At 44.1% G+C, this 20,509-nt stretch overlaps 1 protein-coding gene across 3 annotated transcripts in view; it reads left to right on the top strand.

The window, feature by feature from the left end:
• ndrg3a (ndrg family member 3a) overlaps positions 1-20,509 on the top strand; it is a 46,003-nt gene that overhangs the window by 12,387 nt on the left and 13,107 nt on the right. For 2 of the 3 annotated variants that reach the window (XM_054786002.1, XM_054786001.1), the window contains exons 2-3: positions 9,522-9,603; positions 10,928-10,960. In XM_054786002.1, coding sequence (XP_054641977.1) covers positions 9,547-9,603; positions 10,928-10,960 — 90 coding nt within the window. In that variant the 5' untranslated portion in view covers positions 9,522-9,546. Of the gene's footprint in view, positions 1-9,521; positions 9,604-10,927; positions 10,961-16,828; positions 17,317-20,509 lie in introns of those variants that run through there. The other variant, XM_054786004.1, reaches the window with a different exon arrangement.

Below are 20,509 nucleotides of genomic sequence, written 5' to 3'. Positions count from 1 at the left end.
TTGCCTTTACAGTCTCCACTTGGATGTTGTGTTCTTTTTGAAGGAAAAGTGCACTTTTTTGGAATGTTGCCCATCATCCACAATCCTTGTGAGACATGAACACACGTCTTTCTCTTTTCTGTGGGTTCTAAAGATATAAAAACAGATAAAAAGAGGCAGCTAAGAATGCACGTAATGGGACACACCTATTCTGCCTATGAAAACACCTCCAACAAGGTTTAGTGGTTTTCTATCCATGCTGTGAGCGTGTAGTAACCGGTACATTCATGATTAGATGTCATATGTACAGTATTTTGCATATTTTGGCCATGTTTAAGCATTACTGGAACTTCTTCCCGGGCGTGTTGATTTCACATACTGTAGCAATGTAGGAAGGAGCGCCCACACCTAACGTTAACTTTTCCTAACTCAGAAATGAAAACACAGCAGCAGTGGTGTGGGTTGAAATACAGTATGTACCTTACCTTGTTGTAGTGGTCTTTGGTGAAGCTGGTCGCTAGCCATGTAGCAGCTAGCCAATGTGTCAGTGCGTCAGTAACAGAGTTCCATGGGCTCAGAATGTTAATAATAGTAATAACAATGTCGCTGTAGCTTTGTTAATATGCACTTCACATTATATGGAAATGAAGCCTGCTTGGAGCTTTTTGGAGGCTTTTTCAGAAGGCTTAATAGGTGGAATAAGTGTTTCCCATACGTGCAGTAACAAGCTGTCTCTTTTTATCTCTTTTTCTATCTTTAGAAGGCACAGAAAAGAGAAAGACGTGTGTTCATGTCTCACATAAGTATTGCAGGAAAAAGAAGTCTCCTGAGGTAAAAGGTGTCTCCTTACCACATTCCAAGAAGCAAATAGAGAAGATCCTGGTTCAGGTGACCCTAGGCTTGCTCAGACTGATGCATTCAATGCGGAGTCCTTTTCCCCTCATACTGTTTTGAAGTGAAATAACAACCACCCAAAGCAGAGGTAAAGCAAGACAACGCTGAAGTTTAAGAAAGGCATACCATATCTTATCTTCCTCTGCAGTGGAAAAGTGGCGTTTGTTAGTAAGTTGGCGGGCAGTGTAAGAGTTAGGTGCCACCTAAGCAGTGCACACATGGTTTGTGCCAGCATAGCACAAAGAAAAAGGAGCATACCTGTTAGGCTTTATTGTTTGCTTGGTGGCATCAGCATCTCTGGAATTTGTTCTGGTCCAGTTTCTGTCACGGTGTGACGCCTGCTCGCTCCTCGTTAACACCGAGGCTCCGGTGGAGCACATACATGCTGGTGTTTTATTTTGGGGTTTTTTTTTTGACAGGATTTGTTGTACAAGAATTCAGGCAATGACAAATGTAGGCAGACAGATGACACAAACTCCTTGCTTGCTGGATGTGAATCATTCTCTGGCACTGTTGCAGTTCAGGAAGTACGAATACGCTGACCGAAGAGATGTCCCATTATGGGTGGTCCTCGTTGTACAACGTTCCACGCTACCATGTGTTGTGGTTACCAACACACTCCCATAAGTGATTCATTATTCATACTGTACCGAGACAAAGAGTTCTGTGCATGTGGCTGAAGAAGACGTAGGCCAGGAAGAGTAATATGTGCTTGTGCTCGCTAAACTGATCACTTTGGGTCTTCACTTCACTCTTCACTTTAACCAGCATTATGTCCCCCGAGCATGAGTTAGACAGTGAAAAATGAAGTCAAATTAGGCATTTGTAAAAAATAAAAACAAAACTGACCAGCCGGGTACATAAATTGTCATTCCATGAAACATTAAATAAACAGAAAAACTCATTAAGTTTCAAGCCGACATGACCCACCACCAATGTTCCCTCTAAGCAACAAATCCATGCAGCGCACCAAATGCAATCCAACCATCACTGACATACACACATCATTTATCGTGTAGCATTTTGCAATGCTAAAATTGTGGACTAACTGTGGTGGAAGTGTGCATGTTTTACTGCCGTGCTTTTATTTTGATGGATGCATGGATGGACGGACCTGATACAAGAATTGTTACGCCGTGTTTGTGTTGCAGGAGGGACGATTGAGAGTTAATTTGCAATTTTTTTTTTTTGATTTTGAACAAAAGTAAACCCATCCAATAAATACGGCATCAATTACAAGTACATTTCCAGGATGAAATAGCACCACAACAGCCTGCTTGAAAACAGGAAACGAAAGTATACCTAATGAACAATAGAAATGAAATGATAAAGTGAGATGGGGATGGGTAATTGTACGAGAGCATGGCTTGTTTTGTCTGAGGTTGAGAAGAAGGAAAGCTACATTGTGGAATCCTCCTTGCCGCCTGTTTGAAACCACTCGAAGACCAAATAGGACACAATGGAAGTTGTCAGGTGAGATACTACAGCGTGCACGTCTGAGAGGTCCATGGAATGCGCAGGTCGTTTTGCGTACGCATTATTAGATACGTTGGGAACATTGCTCACCACCAACAGGGGCTGGTCCTCGTTGCTACTTTGTTAGCACGTTACCTGACGCTGTTGTTGCGATCACGTGGGCTCTGCATGCTGGATCCGGGCGCTGCTGGGGCAGAGTCTGGAAGGGACTGCGTGTATTGTCGTGCTCATATGGCAGATTTTAGATGTAGGTCGATATCATCTCATACTCGTTTTTTGCTATTTCTGATCGGGACACCCCTAAATTTATGTATAAGTTCCAACTTGGGGCCGCACGGTGTCTAGTGGTTAGCATGTTGGCCACACAGTCAGGAGATGGGAAGATCTGGGTTGAAATCTCTGTTGGGCATTTCTGTGTGGAGTTTGCATGTTCTCCCCGTGTGTGGGGGGGTTTTCTGGGTACTCCGGTTTCCTCCCACATTCCAAAAACATGCATGTTAGCTTCATTGGAGACTCTAAATTGTCCAAACGTATGAATGTGAGTGTTTGTCTATATGTGCCCTGCCATTGGCTGGACACCAGTCCAGGGTGTACCCCACCTGTCGCCCAAAGTCAGCTGGGATAGGCTCCAGCATGCCCCCACGACCCTAACCTCTGTGAGTCAGCTCCCTAATCCAAAAAAAGTCCATCTAATAAAAGATAAAATTGTAAAAAATGGGCGCGCAAAATACTTGTAGGGTAGGACTAACCATTTGGCATGCTTATACGTCAATTAAGCGGCATAGAAAATGGATGGATGGAAGTTCCGGCTAGCACTACAACACAACGCACATCACAGTTTTAGGACTAGAAGTCATTCGTAACCCGAGGACCAGCTGTGTAGTTTTTGAAGAGTAGCTTCCCTACAGTGCACTAAGACATTTGTAAATATAGGTCACTTCATTTTCTGTGTGATTCAAACCAATCTAGGTTACCAGTGAATACAACTGTGGAGTTGGTGCATGGTCTGGGTTTTTTCTATCATGCCGGATTAGGGGATTACTTCATCACTACACAGCCCTCCACCGCAAGCCACATTTGCTAGAAACATACGTCATCTGTCAATGCTGACGTCAAAGGGACGGTTATGGATTTCTCCCTTGCATTACCATGGCAACATGCCCAATGGATTTACTCCAGGGAGAATCTCCAGAAGCCCAGAAGTAGGTTAATACCAGGTCACCACATTGACATCAACCTGCGGGCAAAGATGTCAGCTTAAAGCACAGTCATGACGTAAAAGAGGTTGATGACATTGAATGTGGCACGAAACAGCGTAAGGCCTTAAGGGTCGTTCACCACACTAACATGGATGGACTGTGCTCATTGATCACTCAACAAGGTCTGCTCAAGTGGCAGCTTTTGGGCTCCTTGCTCCAAGCTCTAGAGATCCACAGTAGGCCTTTTGACCTGTGCGTCTCTGTCCACATGTAGGTTTGTTCACACAGCAGCTTGGCTCTCGAAACGCTCCAAGGTTATCCGAGTGGAGGATAGGGATGTCCCGATCCCATCTTCAGGATCGGGATCGGCTGCTGTTCGAATAATATCGGCTTTCGCCACGAGATCGGGTCATTCCGGTTGCCATATTACGTTCGTAACTGTGGGCCACACTATAACATGGGAGGGACGGTAATGCGCCTCAAAGCCGGTTGCCACTCGACTCCCACCACCCGCAAGAAGAAGAAAAGGCAACACCACCATGCAGACACGTCTGCTGTGTACCGTGGTGAACTTACTGTCATGTTGGATGTTGGGCCCCGTAGCTACAGCGCTAGTTCCCCGTCACTGTCCCCGGACTGCTGTGTCATGGTGCGGGGAGCTCACACGCAGTGGCGCAGCTACCTATTGCTACTTATTTGACTCACAGAGGTTTGTTCCAAAAGCCAAACAATATTGTTGCTCATGCTGTGGAATAAAAAAGTACATTCAGTAAAACTTGTTATTTATGCTTTGAAGAGCTCTTTTCATACAATTCCACAAATGCATGTTTGAAACAAAAGCTTATTACTTAAAACATTTTTAAACAGGATCAGGATTGGATCGGAACAGAACGGAAGCCAACTGTGGATGGGGACATCCCTAGTATAGGACTTTTGAGAGCCGACCATAGACTCCGAGAAACAAAGTTGTTCTTTTCTCCTGCTGGGCTTCATGTCATCAAGTGCAAGATCTGTTTCAAGTGAATACTGGCATCCCAGAAAGTGTTTATGAGAGCAGTTTGCCTCTCCAGTTAGTCGTACAGTGAAGGCCACAGAGACCTGTTGTGCATCATTGGCTCTATCACGCCTCTGGCGTCCACACCAGCACTAATGGGACAAGGATGAGGCAAGCTGTGTAAATTGCTAAAGGGATTTAACAATATTACACTGAGCTTGGCTGTTTGTATGTAGTGTTCATCACTCTGTGACGGTTGACTTTCACCATAGATGTATGTTTTGAGCTGCACTGTATTCATCCTTGGTTCGTACCACAATCCACTCCCCTCCTTTCCTCGCCTCAAGTCTTTCCTTTGGGAATATCCCATTTTAGAATTAAGCATCAGCAACAAGCTTGGTCTCCATGACAACGATTGCATATGCTGAAGAGTACGTGGGCATCAACCCTCTGTCATGATTTGATGTAGGTTTAGGGGGGGTGCTTGATTGCCCGGGAGGAATGTGCTTTCAAAAGGAAACTAAAAGCAGAACACACAACATAAAATTTGGTGACTAGTTGAGGTTTAATGGTACTATTCCGTTCATTTTTAGTACAGTCGGGAAACAAAATGCAAAGCATCAAACTACTTAACTTTTGTGTAAACAGCTCGAATGATTTTTAAAATGAAACATACAAAACTGCAAGTGCAACAGTAACAGTTTGAAGAGTGTGAATCATTTTATGTTTAGGAAATAAGGGTGCAGCATTGATAGTTCCTGATCTTTATGCCAGAAGAGAGAAGCCGTAGCATTATTTGCCTCTCATTGGGTCCGACGAAGCAACTGATGACGCAGCAACTGCGGCTTCAGTGTCTTGCCCAAGGATACTTGGGCATGATCGAGGGAGGATTGAACCTGCAACCTTCAGGTTGGGAGACAACAACTCTACCAGCTGAGCTATGCCGTCCCAATAACTACTTCTAGAACCTAGAAGATATCTGTGTTGACGACGTAAAGCGAGTGGGGCCGTGCATTAAAAGTAAAAGTCAAGAAGTGTTTCTCGCTTGAAGTATCGCTGTCCACTGTTGGTCTGATGCCGGTCTGAAAGCTGCATAAACCTCCCCAAAATGCAACGACGGACCCAAGAAGGCAACAGCTTGCTGTCCTGGCGAAACCAAGACAGTCTGGCTTGCCAAACACTAATGGGTGTACAAAGTGTGGCACTGGGGCCACTCTGGAAAGTGGCTCATTGCAGAAATAAAATAACAAAACCCAGCAAAAGTGGAAAAATAATGTAATGTAACTAGAAAAAGCTTGTAATAATGTAACTAGAAAAGCTCTGCGTCTGAGCAAAGCATTTCATTGGAGGACAAGCAACATAGAAAATGAATGTATGAATGGTGCTGCAATGCTCCCCCTGTTCACCAGAGTAACCCAGAGGGAGGCTGACATCATTGCAGCTCCCTAGCAGGCACCAATGAGTGCTTTGCTCAGAGAAAATACCTTATGGGAAAACTTTAAAGTTTATGTTTTATATATATTTTATATTATATCGTATTGGTACTTGTTTGTATAGTTCTTAGGTATACCTTTTGAGTTTTAAGTTGCTGTGCGATGAGTTTAGCGTTATTAAGATGACACCGTGAGTAAAACTGTTCCATTGAGAAATGACCTCCTGCAATTTCCAGTGGGTTGGCAAGCTCGTGGTGAGTTTTTTTTTTTTTTCATTTTGTTGTCTCTTATCAAATAAAGAGCTGCCTGGTGCCACCATATACCATTTCATGATGTAGACATGTGCGGCTTATATATGTACAATTGAGTTTTTTTCCCCTAAATTTAGTTGGTGCGGCTTATACACCGGAATTTACGGTTGATATTTTTGGGACAATTTGTTCTCCAAAACCACAGGTTGGTAACAAATGCTAGCCGGTCGTGGTGGTGGTCTTATATTTTTTTGGGTGAAAAAATTGTAACTTGGAGCCAAGGAATGATAACGCCTTTGATGTGTACCGTGGGAACTCGTGGGTACTGAATGTTCTGGGCCGAAACATCAGATTACAAATAGATGTACTGTACGGTTACACCCTAGAGTAGAGAATAGTGATGGTTAGCTAACTTAATTTAAAGGGTCAGTGGGGTTGGGCTCGTCTTTGGTCATGCACACCAAGATTACCCGACTGACCGGCGACAATTAAATCATTCTGTGCACTTTCACTAGCAGCCCAGGGAAGTGTTGGATTGGTCTGTCCAATCCGCTCAAGCATGCAGAGTATTTGTTGTCCTTTATTCCTTGTTGGGTTGTCTAAATATTATTTAGTCCACGCTTGAGCCGGATTTGTCAGCAGGGATTTTGCTGGGCTTGTTTTCCCTCTCAGTCATGCAGATTGTTGAGAGGTTTTTTTCCTAGGTTGTTTTATGTAATTATAGGATGCATCCAGCTGCTTTCCTAGTGTTCCCAAGCAAATGACGTGATCTCCTGACCCCTGACCAGATACATGCATCAGCCTGTTCAGGCAGCGGGAGGATGTAACAGACACTCACCGATGGCGTCATTGCTGCTACCCCACACGCTTTTTGGCTGCTCTTCCCCATCAGTCTTCAAGGTCGGCTCATAACAGCAGCCCAAGGTCATTGCAAAGGTTGGCGTGATGCATCAGGCTGTGCTGTGGCTGCCCTTCCGGTTCCGGTGTAAACTGGTGTGGTCTTAGCCTCAGGAAACATTTGAGTGGCTGCTCAGGCAGATTCCACCTGCTGTTTCGTGCAAGATGAGCCACTCTCCGTGGTCCTGCCAGGTAACTGGAGAGCACTTCCTGCCATCACCTGAGAGCCACAGAGGCAAATCCTAATCTCATGGAGGGTGGGAGTGGTTGTTGAATGTGTGTAAACATACAGTAGGGCTGGGCAGGATGGACCGACACTCGCACCCTGATATCCGTATTTATGTTGCATATCTGTGGACCAGACAGTATTTATCCCCAGATTTTTTCCACAAAGTGAGTTTAGACAAAGTCAAATATGTGTGCAAAGTTGTTTCATTAAAATTTTTAAAAATGGTATAGAAAAATAGTCCATTCTCTTTTCAAAATCAAAATAAATATAAATATAGTCTTTTTTTCTTGGTTTAATGCCTGATTAGTCATGTCTTTGACAGCACTAAGTGTACAATTAGCTCACTGTCTCCATTTTCCACAGGAAACGACGACACACCAGCATTTACATGAACTTTTCTTAGGTTTACCGTTCCGTGACATCTCAGTCAATATTTGGTTTAAGGTCAGTATTCCAGTTTCTGAAACATTCGCAATAACCCGTTTACATGCGTGACGTGAAAAAAAAAAACAAACCCGCACGGACAACATCATGACACATATCCATGCTACATCAGCACAGGCCCCCCCGGACACATGAAGCTGCGTTGGTACAAACCCTGCCTGGCGTAACTTGTCGCTCACCTTCTGATAGATTTGGCTAAGACGGTACCTTCTAATGGTCCTGTCTTTCACCACACTAAGGTGGCTTGTTTCCTCCTCCTCCAGAAGTGGGCCAAGTTTACGAGTAGTTCCTTTCCAATAGAACACATACACATGACCCAACATTGGGGTTAGAAAAGGAGTAAGCCGGGGGTAATATTTGGCTTTTTATATTCCAGTCTTCCCAAAGGGTTATTGGTGTTTGCATGGCTGTGCGCAACCGGGTTATTGCTAATATTGTGGCAATGATGGGGTTATTTGACTGCATGGAAACAAACTGAATGTTAAATGTAGCCACTCCTCTGCCGGTGTTTGCCAGAGCTGGTGCTTGCTGAGAGGTGGAGCTTCTCCAGGGCACAGTGTTAGCCGCTGCTTCCAAAGGCCGGCGCTAGCGGGAGATGACGCCTGTGGCGAGGTGTAGCTTTTCCGGAGTTACAGCGCAAATCCGGTCTATGTCGATACGAACGACATGTTTGTTTTTGAAAAAAGTATCAATATAACTCCCAGCCCAATCTGAACACCACCCGTGCCGACCGCATGTTTGACCTTTCTTAGAGAACCGATATCAAAATGCCCTCTATTTCCAGTGTAGCTAACAACAAACATTGCATGGCAGCATTATGGGAAGATGGAGATGAAAAATGCTCACTGAAATTAACTTCTTTTCCTGTTCTTTTCCAGGCAAATTTTGTAAGCATCGTATTCCAATCCACACAATCTATGTACTGTATTTGCAAATGAGCTGACGTCTGTATTGGCACACAATCTATGTAATTTCAGAGTATTTCTCTGGTTTTTTTTTCAATATTCAGACAATAACAAAAGTGACACTGAATCAAAAAGGATATTTAGTGCAATTTTCCCTAAAAGAGTCTTATTTTCAGTGGGGTGTTTTTGTCTTTGTTTATTTTATTATTTGGATTGTGTTAAATAAATGTATTTAAGAGCTCTTGACATTCCAATTACAATGTTCAATACTCTTGAGAAATGAAAGTGTACTCGCACTATTACACCATATATTATCATTACATTCATGAAAAAATGGTCTCAAAATAATGTTAACAATAATATCAACAATTTGTAGGACAATTATCGTCCAGCAAAATGTGTTACCATGACAGGCCTCGCCCCATGGCAGGTTATTTAGCAGTCACGCTCAGTAGAAAATGCACGGACAGTGAGGCGACAACGTGTAGGGCGCTTTGTTTGGGCACTTGATTTTGCTGAACAATACGGTACACGACAAGCAGACTAGTGTAGAGACGGTGTGCAAAAACTGAATCATACGTACTATTATATTTCCATAATAACATCATTATTGACTTTATTTTGTGGTTTCATTTTTATTGTCAACTAAACCCTAAATTGATATCATTTGGAAATGCATGTCATGGTATCGTGGTGATGATATGATGACATGAAAGAGCACTTTCTCACCAACCTGGAAGTGCGTATGGAAAGAAAATGGGGCGATACAAGGATTTACATCACTTGAAATCATTCTTGATATTTTTCTTCTTGTCTGAAGCAATTCACAGGGACCAACCAAGATCATGGATGAGCTCCAGGACGTACAGCTGACTGAGATCAAGCCCCTCCTCACCAATAAGGTGCGTCGCTTGATAAGATACGCTTGTGGTCCTCACCACAGCGTGTACACAAACACTAAGTAAACGGGCATGGGCGACTCCCTCCCTCCATCCATCCATCCATCCATGCATCTTCTATGCTGCTTATCCTGCAGGGCACATATAGCCAAACAAGCATTCATGCTCGCATTCCTACCTATGGACAATTTAGACTCCCCAATGAACCTAACCTGCATGTTTTTGGAATGCGGGAGGAAACGGGAGTACCTGGAGAAAAAACACGTGCATGCACGGGGTCAACATGCAAAACCCACACAGAGATGCCCAACGGAGATTCCAAGCCAGAGGCAGGGGCTGCTACTCCATGTCTTAAAACCACAAACAGCACTCAGTCAAATGCATACGCTAATACTGCAGCAATGCATACTCTGCAGTACTGTTCATCAAAGTCAATTATTCATACTGTATGTACTCAACTGAGAGGTAGAAAAAAGGGACAGGGATAGAAAAATAGAAAACAGGCAGTAGTAAGTTTATTTATTTATTTTTTTTCATATGCGTGCAGGAAAGTAACGAAAAAACGTCGTTGCTCTTGTCAGCCTCTGACATGCTGTCAAAAAGAGAGAGTATGTCTTGGGAGCCATTACAGTGTTTTGTTGTGCACCACGCAGGTGATTTTCACAATGAAGTCAATGCCTGAGAGCACGAGCCTCTGACGTATCAGATGTTACCACATTGGTGATGCCAAGCTTCAGTGATGAGAGACAGGCTGGGGGAATAAGGAGACTGGCACTGAGCTGACTGACTCGCACCACCTAGTGGTTACCTCTTTTAGGACAAAAACAAAAAAAGGAGGCAATGAACATACAAGGGACTGCAATAAGTCCTGCAAAAGAAAAGTAGAACACAGCGATGCCGCTGCAGCACAGTTAATGAAGAACACGGAGCAACGGCAGAGCTGTCTACGCCTCACTTCTTTGATGCTTGCTGCTACAAGATACAGGGATGGATAGAATTTCTATCTGATGTGCAATGATGATGACCTACTGCATGGCTGGAGAAATGAATAGAAATACATGCTACAGATACAAGTTTAGCAAGATAAGCACATCATTGACAAGTGGCTTGTAGGTTAGGTGAACATTTCGAACAAAAAATACTTGATTTATTTCTGTTAATATTTAGTTGTGTTGAACTGTTTGTTTGTTTGTTTTGCTGATTTACTGCAACATTACACACCTTCAAAATACATTTGCTTTGCAAGGGAGGTTGAATCATTTGGAGTGCAATTGTAGATGATTTGGGTTCATTTATTGTTCTTAAATGTATTCTTTCCTTTTCGCAGAATGCACGCAACTTTCAGGATTTTGACTGTCAGGTGAGTATTGTCCTTTTTTTTTTTTTATTCTTGCCTCGCAATTAGACAGCTGAAGCTAAAGATGCTTATTTACTGTAGCTGTTAATAGTTCATATACCGTATTAGTGTTGATCTCAGTTATCTGTTGCCTTACACATTACTATTTGCAACCCTCCACCTACGTACTGTAGATAGACACCAGTGGTGTGCAGTCTAACCATTACCACAAGCACTAGCCTACATTTCAAACTTACTGTAAATAGTAATATGTGTTTCATGAAGTAATACAAATTTATTAACAGTCTATGATCTTCATTTGGTAGCGTGTCAATTGGCTGCAGTGCTTCTACAAGTAGTAGCGTATGTGTATGTTCAGCTTCTATGCGTTGCCATATCATGTAATCTGCACAGGGCCTTCAGAATGAAGAGTGGCCCATGTCACATACCCACTACAGTGTTTCCTTGTCTATCGTGGGAGATAGGTTCCCAAAATAGCCCGCAATAAGTAGCCAAATATATTTGTTTCCAATGATTCTGTATGTTTTCAGGCTGTAAAAGCCCCCACCATACACTTGATACACTTTTCTCAGACAGCCATGAACATTTTCTCACATTTCTCTCTTGTTTAAACACTCAAAGTTCACATTTCCTTTGACTTTTAATGATCAACCTACTAGGTTGGACACCAGAAATGATTAAGTGACTCACACGTATTTCGCTCCACTGACCGTGCCTCTTCATCCCGGCACCGTTCGGTTGTAGAGGTTTTGTATCCTTGTTAAAACATATTGCTCCTGTAGTAGCTCCTGTTGTAGTATTTTGCTCCTCCTCGTCCTACTCCTTGACCCGAAGATTCATTTAACCATCAGCTTCTTCTTCTTCTATTGTTTATTGGCAGTTAGCAAATGGCTCGCACAGTCAGCTAGTTTGACAATGGTCTACAGCCAATCAGGACACAGAACACAATGGGCAGGTTCTCCCTTAGCCAATCAAGACTGTTGTGGCTCTATATTTAGCGGGTTCCTAATATGCTGGCACAGACACTTCAACACCTACTGAGACCAGGTGGCTCTCCCACATGAGTATACAGCACCCTCTACTGGTAGTAGTGGTAAATACAATAACACACACATGCAACAGATATCACTCTAATAATGCACGTTCACGCACTGTTAAAAAATACACTGCTCAAAAAAACAGTTGGAAAACACATCAGATCTAAACTGGGGGAAAAATGATGTTGAATATGTTTCCTGATAATAAGTGGGTGATGTATTAGTAACAAAATGATGCCACATCATTTGATAGAAATGAAAATGATCACCCTATAGAGGGGGGAAATCAAAGACACCCCAAAAATGAAAGTGAAAAAATGATGCAGCACACTGGTCCATTTAGCTAAAATGTCATTGTAGCAACTCAAAATGATTCTCAGTAGTTTGTGTGGCCCCCACGTGCTTGTACGCATGCCTGACAACGTGGGGGCATGCTCCTAATGAGACTACGGATGGTGTCCTGGGGGATCTCCTCCCAGGTCTGGACCATCTGGAGCAGGTTTATGCAAAATTGCACTTAAAAAATCCACAAAAGGTGAACTGCAATTTAGCGAGGGAACACTTTATTGGCACTGGGGCTGTTTTGTTTTTGTTTTTTGTTAGCCAATCAGACTTCAGATTCTGATCAACCAATCAGAGAACAGAAAAGTGCTGATGTCACTGGCACCAAAATGCACTGCCCGCCACCGGTAGATGCTAGTATAGTCAGATATCAACTGCTCAAAAAACTCAAAGAAACAGTTGAACAGCACCTCCCAGGTACTGACGGCAGTAGCAGGTGAAGTTGGTTGATAGTCAGCGCTGCTTCCAAAGTGGACAGGTTCTCTCCCTGAACTGCAGGAGGATTGGCTTGGAGTTCCATTACCATGATCGTGTTTTGGCACTTCTGATATGACTTCCAGCCCAAAGCACTACTGTCAGCCTCTGCCAAATGAAACTAGAGCTGCAACAATAATTCGATGAACCAATGATTCATCAATTGCCCAATTCATCGACAGCTGTTTTGGTATTTGATGAATTGTTTTTGGTTGAAGAACGTGAATGTCCTCTGATGTCACCCTCTCAAATGTGAATATTTTTCGTCTATTTCTTTAGTCATCCATGAAAGCAGACCTATTATGTTTGTGTTTTAGGCCAAACAAGACATTCACACACTTCAGTTTGACTTTGGAAAACACTGATGGGCTTTGTTGTTGTGGACCAAAGCACCAACTGTTTGTCTTCATTTGCTATGGCACTTTTTTCAGCAGCCCAAGTCAGAAAGCTTGTTGACGTAGTTTGTAGAGGTGTGTACTCGAGACACGCGACTCGAACTTGAGTCACGCGACTCAAGTCACAATTTTGATGATTGGAACTGACGGCATCATCAAAGACTTGCAACTCGACTCGGACGTTGACATCAATGACGAGGGTGTGGCTTACATTTCTGCGAGCGGCAGTGATCAACACCTGGATGTGTCAACACGCTACCTAAGAGAATTTCAGTTGCATTTGCAAATGATGACGTTATGATACGTTATTTAGCCAGGACTCCAATTTCTAGCTTATGGCTTCAGACTTGACTGGACCTGTCTGGCTTGGACTTGTACATCTTTACTTGAGACTTGGCCTGAGACTTGCCTCACACGAACTTTCTGCCACCTGTGGTAGATTGTGTCTTCATGTTTGCATTGGCCAACTTTAAGGTGACTGATTATCACAGTAAAAGAAATGGCTGCTATATTGTTAATAGAGCTGCCAAAGTTAAGACGTTTTCTTTAACATCACTATTTTTTTTGTACATGCAATTAACGTGAGCACGTCCTCTTTGACCTTCGGCCCACGCCATAGTTTGAGGAAGTAGCGGTGACTGTGGAGCCACAAGCGGGAACAAACATTGATGCGAAATGGAGAAAGAAAAGAGTATTTTGATTGGTAGATTTAGCTTCAAAGCCGTGGCAGTTGGCTCTCCAGCAAGACCAAAGTATCTACCAAAGTATCTACTGTCGCTGTGATTGGAATTGTCATTGCAATCGCTTGCTCGAACTGTCAGCTAAAATTTGGGTAGGAGCTGCTAATTAACGGCAGGTATAGCTGTGGACAGCTATGTGGGGGCTTCTGTTGATGTGACCGTGGCTGAAGAGCTAGTAGCGCTAGCATTAGCAGCACACTAGCTAGTCATCAACACATCAGTAAAACAGTCGTACACTATAGCAATCTAATTTATTATGTGTTATAAAACTATGACAGGAACAACATCAAATTTAAAGCACAAAGTGAATACAGAGCCACCATACACCAGTACAAGCCTGGACTTGTTTTCCAGAGAGGTTGTGTACCGAACAAATATGCACATTAGCACTCAATAAGGTCATCAAGTCTTACCTTTATGCATTCCCACATAGCATCAGCAAATATGAGGTGAAAGTAAAAGGGTACAAGTACAGTACAGTAGTAGTCTATCTGTACAGCGTGGGACAAAGTTTGAAGGTGCCTTCAAAACGCTGCTTGCATTAAAAATGCAAAAACTGGGGGATTTATTTTTTGACCAAAATAATGGCCCATATTTCCAAAATTGATATCCCTTTACATAAAATTTGATGTAGTTATTGTGTCAAATCAAGAGATTCACATCATACATAATTATGGCCAAAGTGTGATTAATCATGATGAAATATTTTAATTGATTGACAACTCTAATGATAAAATCTGCATTATTTCTGAAATTGATTTCATTTGACATTGTTATTTAGTTAAATACATTTTTAAAAGTTTAGATTTTCATCATTTTTCATATCTTCCTATTCAAATCTGATGTTTTGATGTCAACGTTAGACATACTGTATGCTGAAGGTGTCCAAGTAGGATTGTTTGCCCTGTCAGAAGGGTGGTGTGATGTACGAGGGGCACATCATGTGTCAAACTCGTACGCCTCCGCTTGCTTTGTTGTTTTCATGACCTTTTCACAGCAGACATGTTGATAAAGTAAAACAGTAAACAGAAGGACAGTGTCCTGCATGAACCAGGAGGTGTTCCTAATGAATGGGCTGTGTAGTGTGTTGCTTGTGATGAGCCCACTTGCAGTACAAGACAATTGCTCGAGGCTTGCAGGGGAGAGGAGGGGTCATCACCACTGACCGCACCATCAGTGTGATATTCAAGCAGCCAGCTTCTCCTAACTGTTGTGGCACTAAAGGTCCACTGGCATCACAGTAGCCGTGCTGGAACCCGCATGGCTGCGTGGAGAGCAAGGTAACACGACGACAGCGAGTCAGAGAGGACAACCTCTGTACTGGGCGTGGTCCTGCTGCAGTCTTGTGCTATTTGTGACGTTCCCGCTGTACGGGGGTGGGGTGACTCAGCCTCCTCCACCCATGGGAACTGCTGGGCTTTAAGCACATTTAGGAACATGGAGCCATTTTATCCAGATGAAAATGTTGTACAATTTTAACAGCAGTTGATGCTCTTCAATTGGAATTTCCCATGTTTTGTTTTGCTGTTCTTCAACATGTAATTGCATTTTTAGTCATATTAGTCTTCATTTGTGGAACTGTTGTGCTTGTAATGACAAAATATATCACTGATAGTTTCCTGTTGTGCCCAGCAGAGGGCACCGGTAACCCGTTTATGGGGCTGTAAAGCAGGGGTGCTGCTAGCTGCTTTAAATATGACCAAGTCCCAAAGATCTACCTCCTTCTATAAATATAGACAATATATATTCACTGTCGGTATAAATATGAGTATCTATGTACATAGTACATGTATATCAGGGTGCTCGCACTTTTTCAGCATGCAAGTTATAAGTGGGCACTTACCATAAAACATATAACATTTATATCAAATCTAACTGGTAGAGTTTGAAACTACTGTACTAAATACTAATGCTTAGTATTTCACTTTCACAGTTTCAAAGTTTACAGGTCATCCAAGTAGTTGATATCAGGAGTTCATGACGCCAAGCAAAGCCATCAAACAATACACTTGTTTTCCTACATAACTAGCTGCTACAAATGGATAACTTTTGTTATAAATACGAGCCTCCTACCGGTCGTATGTGCCCGGAACACCTCTCAGGGAGGCATCTGGGGGGCACATCCTGACCAGAAAGCCCAAGCCACCTCATCTGGCTCCTCTCAGTGTGGCAGAGCAGCAGTTGTACTCTGAGTTTGTCCCAGATGACAGTGCTTCTCACCCCAGGCACCCTACAGAGAAAACTCCTCTTGTACCCGCCATCTTGTCCTTTGGCTCACTACCCGAAGCTCATGACCATAGGTGAGGGTAGGAATGAGGGTCGACAGGTAAGCTGAGAGCTTTGCCTTTCAGCTCCCTCTTCACCACAACGGACCCATGCAGAGTCCACATCACTGCAGACACCGCACCGATCCACCTGTCCATCTCGCTTTCCATCCTTCCCTCACTCGTGAACAAGACCACAAGGTTCTTAAACTCCACTCGAAAACTGAAATCACACTTTAGTCCATAATGTTTTTCTTTGCGCCGGCGGCGCCCCCTGCGGGGCAGTTTTATAAATGCAATTAGTCTCCAACCACGATGTTGTTGCATCATCTGACCAATGACAGGACGTCCTCCACAACTACACAGAGGACAAAGGAGAGGTTGGAAATGAATCCCCTCTGTGGATCACATGACTCTTGTCATGTGGTGTTGCTGTCAGTTTTCTTGAAGCAAGGCATGCATAGAGAAGATGCTTCAACTGTGATGATGGTGAAGTGATGCAGTCAGTGCAGGGGGGAGTGGTCAAAGTCACTCTCTCCATCTACTCCATTTTGGTTTTATCAGCGTCACTGCATGATGTCAGCAGCCTTCCTGTTTTCCTGGACGGCCTCTGCATCCTTTGCACCCCCATCAACCTCTCTCTCTCTCTCTCCTCGCTTCTGTTTTTCTCCCCGAAAGCTCCACCCTCTACCCACCTGACCCTCTGCAATCCAATTAGATGCACTGGTAGCTGAATGTGCGGACGCCCTGTGACTGCTAAGCACAGTCTGCGTTCTCCCACTCCTCCCACTGCCTTTCCCTCGTCTCGTCTCCCTCTCTGTGGATCTGCATCCTCGCTACCCCTCATCCTCTGCTTTTATTCAGATTATTCACCCATCCGTCCTTCCCCCCCTTTGTTGTCTCTCTGCCTTGTTGCTGCTGCTCTAGCCGCCCAAGCCTCCATCCCGTCTTTCCTTCCAGTATTCCCTCCCCTCTTCCTCCTCCTTCTGGAGCTCTTGGTAGCTGCCTAGCACGCACTCGTGCACAGCATAACAGCCCTCTCCGGTGTGGGGAACAATGTCAGCTATTCTGGATCTGGACCAGATTGCATGCTCTGGCAGTGGAGTGGTGAGTGACAACTGCATCTTGCTACACCTGACTGGGGGCTTGCAGCTAAGGGATTTGCTTCAGATGGGGGGTAGGTTCATGTGTGATTTCCCCATAGACTCAGTAAAAGCAGATGAGAGGGACAAAGCTGCTGGTGGTCCTGTAGGCTCCTTGTCACCACCTTTGGGGGAACAGGAACTTTAAAAAAAAAAAAACAGGCAGCTGCTATCATTACGTGACCATTTGGCGTGTGTGTGTGGTGTGTGCGTGTGTGTGTGTGTGTGTGTGTGTGCGCATGCATGCCCATGTCTATACGTGGAGTCAGCTGCTATCATGGCGTGACCATTTGGCGTGCGTGCGTGCGTGCGTGCGTGCGTGCGTGCCCATGTCTATACGTGGAGTCGGCTCAGCCTGTAAAAATGGTCAGGGTGAGGTGCTGTGACTGCTCACTGTTTGCTGTGGAGGTGCTGCGCCTGCTAGTGGGTGTCCATGAAGCAGGGTCATGTATGTTTGGGTCTGTGTCCGGGGGTGCATGCTTGTGTCAATCCCACGTGTTTGTGATCACTCTTTGTGAAAGGTTCAAGTTGGTTCATGCTCTTTTGAAGAGGTCACGCTGTAGCTCCTTCCCTCCCCTGCAGAGACCTTGAATGTCAGGTTTCAAGCTGGGATGGCACACCAACATGAACAGATTTGGGAGGGTTTTGTCACATGCGAACATAGAAACGGAGATGATTCCTGCAGAGCATGCACAGGTTTAGCATACAGTATGTGCGTGTGTAGCATGTGTACACTGACTGCTCAGCGTTTCTGCTCTGTAATGCTGCACTTGGGTGATTGATAGCATTCCAGGCAGGGCGGGGTGAACATGGCGGGGAAGGGGGGGATTGATAAGACATTGCGGGAAGAAGGAGTGCATGACATACTGCTCTCCTTTTTTCCTTATTCCATTCTCTGACCTTCCAGTTGCCTTGAGCAGCCTTCTGAATACCAAACCTCAGCAATCAAAGTAGCCACGCTAACAAAAAGCCACCGTGATTGCAACGTGCCGCCATTGCCGTGTTCAAATTGTTTTTCTGTCTTAAGCTGCAGCCCCGCCTGTCATGTTTGTGTGTTAGACAGGAAATTGGAGAAGCATCTCCAATCCAGATCAATACAGCTTCTAAAGCTTGTCAATGACTAAATGCACACAAGGTACTCTTACCCTCTTGCTTCCACCATCACATTTCTGGGAAGGCATGATGTATGAAAGTGATGTCTCCTTCCTGTAGTCAGTCACCCCACACCTCTTTTTCCTCCTGCATCTGTCAGTCACGCTCTACTTGCTCCCATCCATTTATCAACTCCCTAGATCTTTTTATTCTCTTCTTTGTGCCTAATCAACTTGTTCTCATTACCGTTTTTGTCCCATTCCGCTGGTGGGACGTACTTACTGGCCCATATAAAGTGTGCAACACACCTCTTTTTAACCACAATTCCTCAACAACACAAGTACTTAAGTCTCCATGGTGCATAACACCAAAGTCATTTTATGAGAGAAGGACCTCGGCTCCATGACAACAGGAGAATGTCTTCATGCATTAAGCCATCTCTGAAGGAGATGTTACATTTAGTAGCTGTAGATTATCACTTCCAGCTGCTGGCATGGATGCACGGATGCTCAATCCGTTTTGTTTTGTTGTGCACCACTTTGCGAGCCAGACCACTAGTCGACACCCACGCAAAAGCAGGATATCTCGTTTAGTCGGTGTCCGTGGCGCCATGCTGTGGTCACCGCTGATTGCTCGTTGAAACGACTGCAGCCTTGTCCTTGACACCTTGGGGAGACTGAGGTTAGGGGTTGGGACTCATGTCCATCAAATGAATGATCTAGATGAAAAAATGGGACAGTGTGCCCGTCAGTGCCTCATCTAACGACCACCAAGCCTGCTTGTCATCGCTGACATCCAGTAGGCCTTGAGACCAGGCAAGCACGAAGCTCCGCCCACTGTCAGGCTGGCCATGCAAGTGTTTGTGTACGGTCTTGTAAAGTGAAGCTGTTACTGCTTTGAATCGTCATCCGTGCATGTCGTATCACCTCCCATATCGTGTTTTCAACAGATTGCCAACTTCCTCCAGTCAAAGGAGGCAGATGCAGATATCACCACCATGGACTCTGGCATCCCACTCTATGGCACAAACAACAGCGCACACGCCATCGTTACGCTCACCAACAGGGAATTCAGAAGTGCACTGCTGACAGGGAAAGAAGCTGCGAGGCACAAACATTTGTATGAACGAGCATCTGACAAAACGCAATGCCGACATCGCCAAGAAAGCACGAGACTTGAGGAAGCAGGGTTACTATTCGGGCAACGCGTCATCCGTAGGGTAAAACTAACCTGTCTCACGATGGTCTAAACCCAGTCCACGTTCCCTATTAGCAGGCAAAGCACTTGGAACACCAACGGTAAAACCTCCATCAAGCTAAATGGAGGTCCAGGAGACGCAAGAGTGCTTGTTGTCAAAGACATCAACCATCTGAAAGATCATATCACCATGACAACAGGGACCAGCCCACAAGAAAGAACCATGCAGCTGGAAGGATTGACCTTGATGTCATGGTTGCAAAGGGCCTGCTCAACAAAGTACTAAAATGAGGACCTCCTGTATCTGCAGCGCATTCATATATATATAGATATATATATATATATATATATATATATATATATATATATATATATATATATATCTCAGTGTGTGTATATATATCAGTATATACCTGTGTGTGTGTGTATACATTAGCAATTAGTGTGCCATTCAGTGTAAGCTGTCTGCATGTTGGCAGTAAGTTCAGCCATATCCATAGTTTACCATTCACATTCCTTCTCCAATGGAAAAAAACTGCTTACAATTGAGTGTGTTGTTGTTGTTTGACCAAAGCGGGTCGTCCTTGTGCTGGATGCAAAAGAAGGACATGAATAGATTGATGAGGCTGCTGTGAGTGCTCTGAATTTTAATGCGGCCCTCTGCAGAGATACTCTGCAGAGCATTTTTTATTTCTTGCAGAGTCATGCTCGTGACAAGGCTGTGAGTTCTCAACCCTCATGTTTAAGATGTTTTCATGTTGAAAAATCCTTCTCAAACACCCCTTTTAGTGTTTTGTTTTTCCGAGGGCACATGGGGGAAGGTTGCTGGACGTGCTTTGCATCCTTAAACAGAGACTATTAAAAGATGC

Source organism: Dunckerocampus dactyliophorus, chromosome 8, assembly GCF_027744805.1.
Source record: "Dunckerocampus dactyliophorus isolate RoL2022-P2 chromosome 8, RoL_Ddac_1.1, whole genome shotgun sequence".
Lineage (NCBI taxonomy): Eukaryota > Metazoa > Chordata > Actinopteri > Syngnathiformes > Syngnathidae > Dunckerocampus > Dunckerocampus dactyliophorus.
Note: the sequence above shows the minus strand (reverse complement) of the source record. Positions and strands in the feature narration are given on the sequence as shown.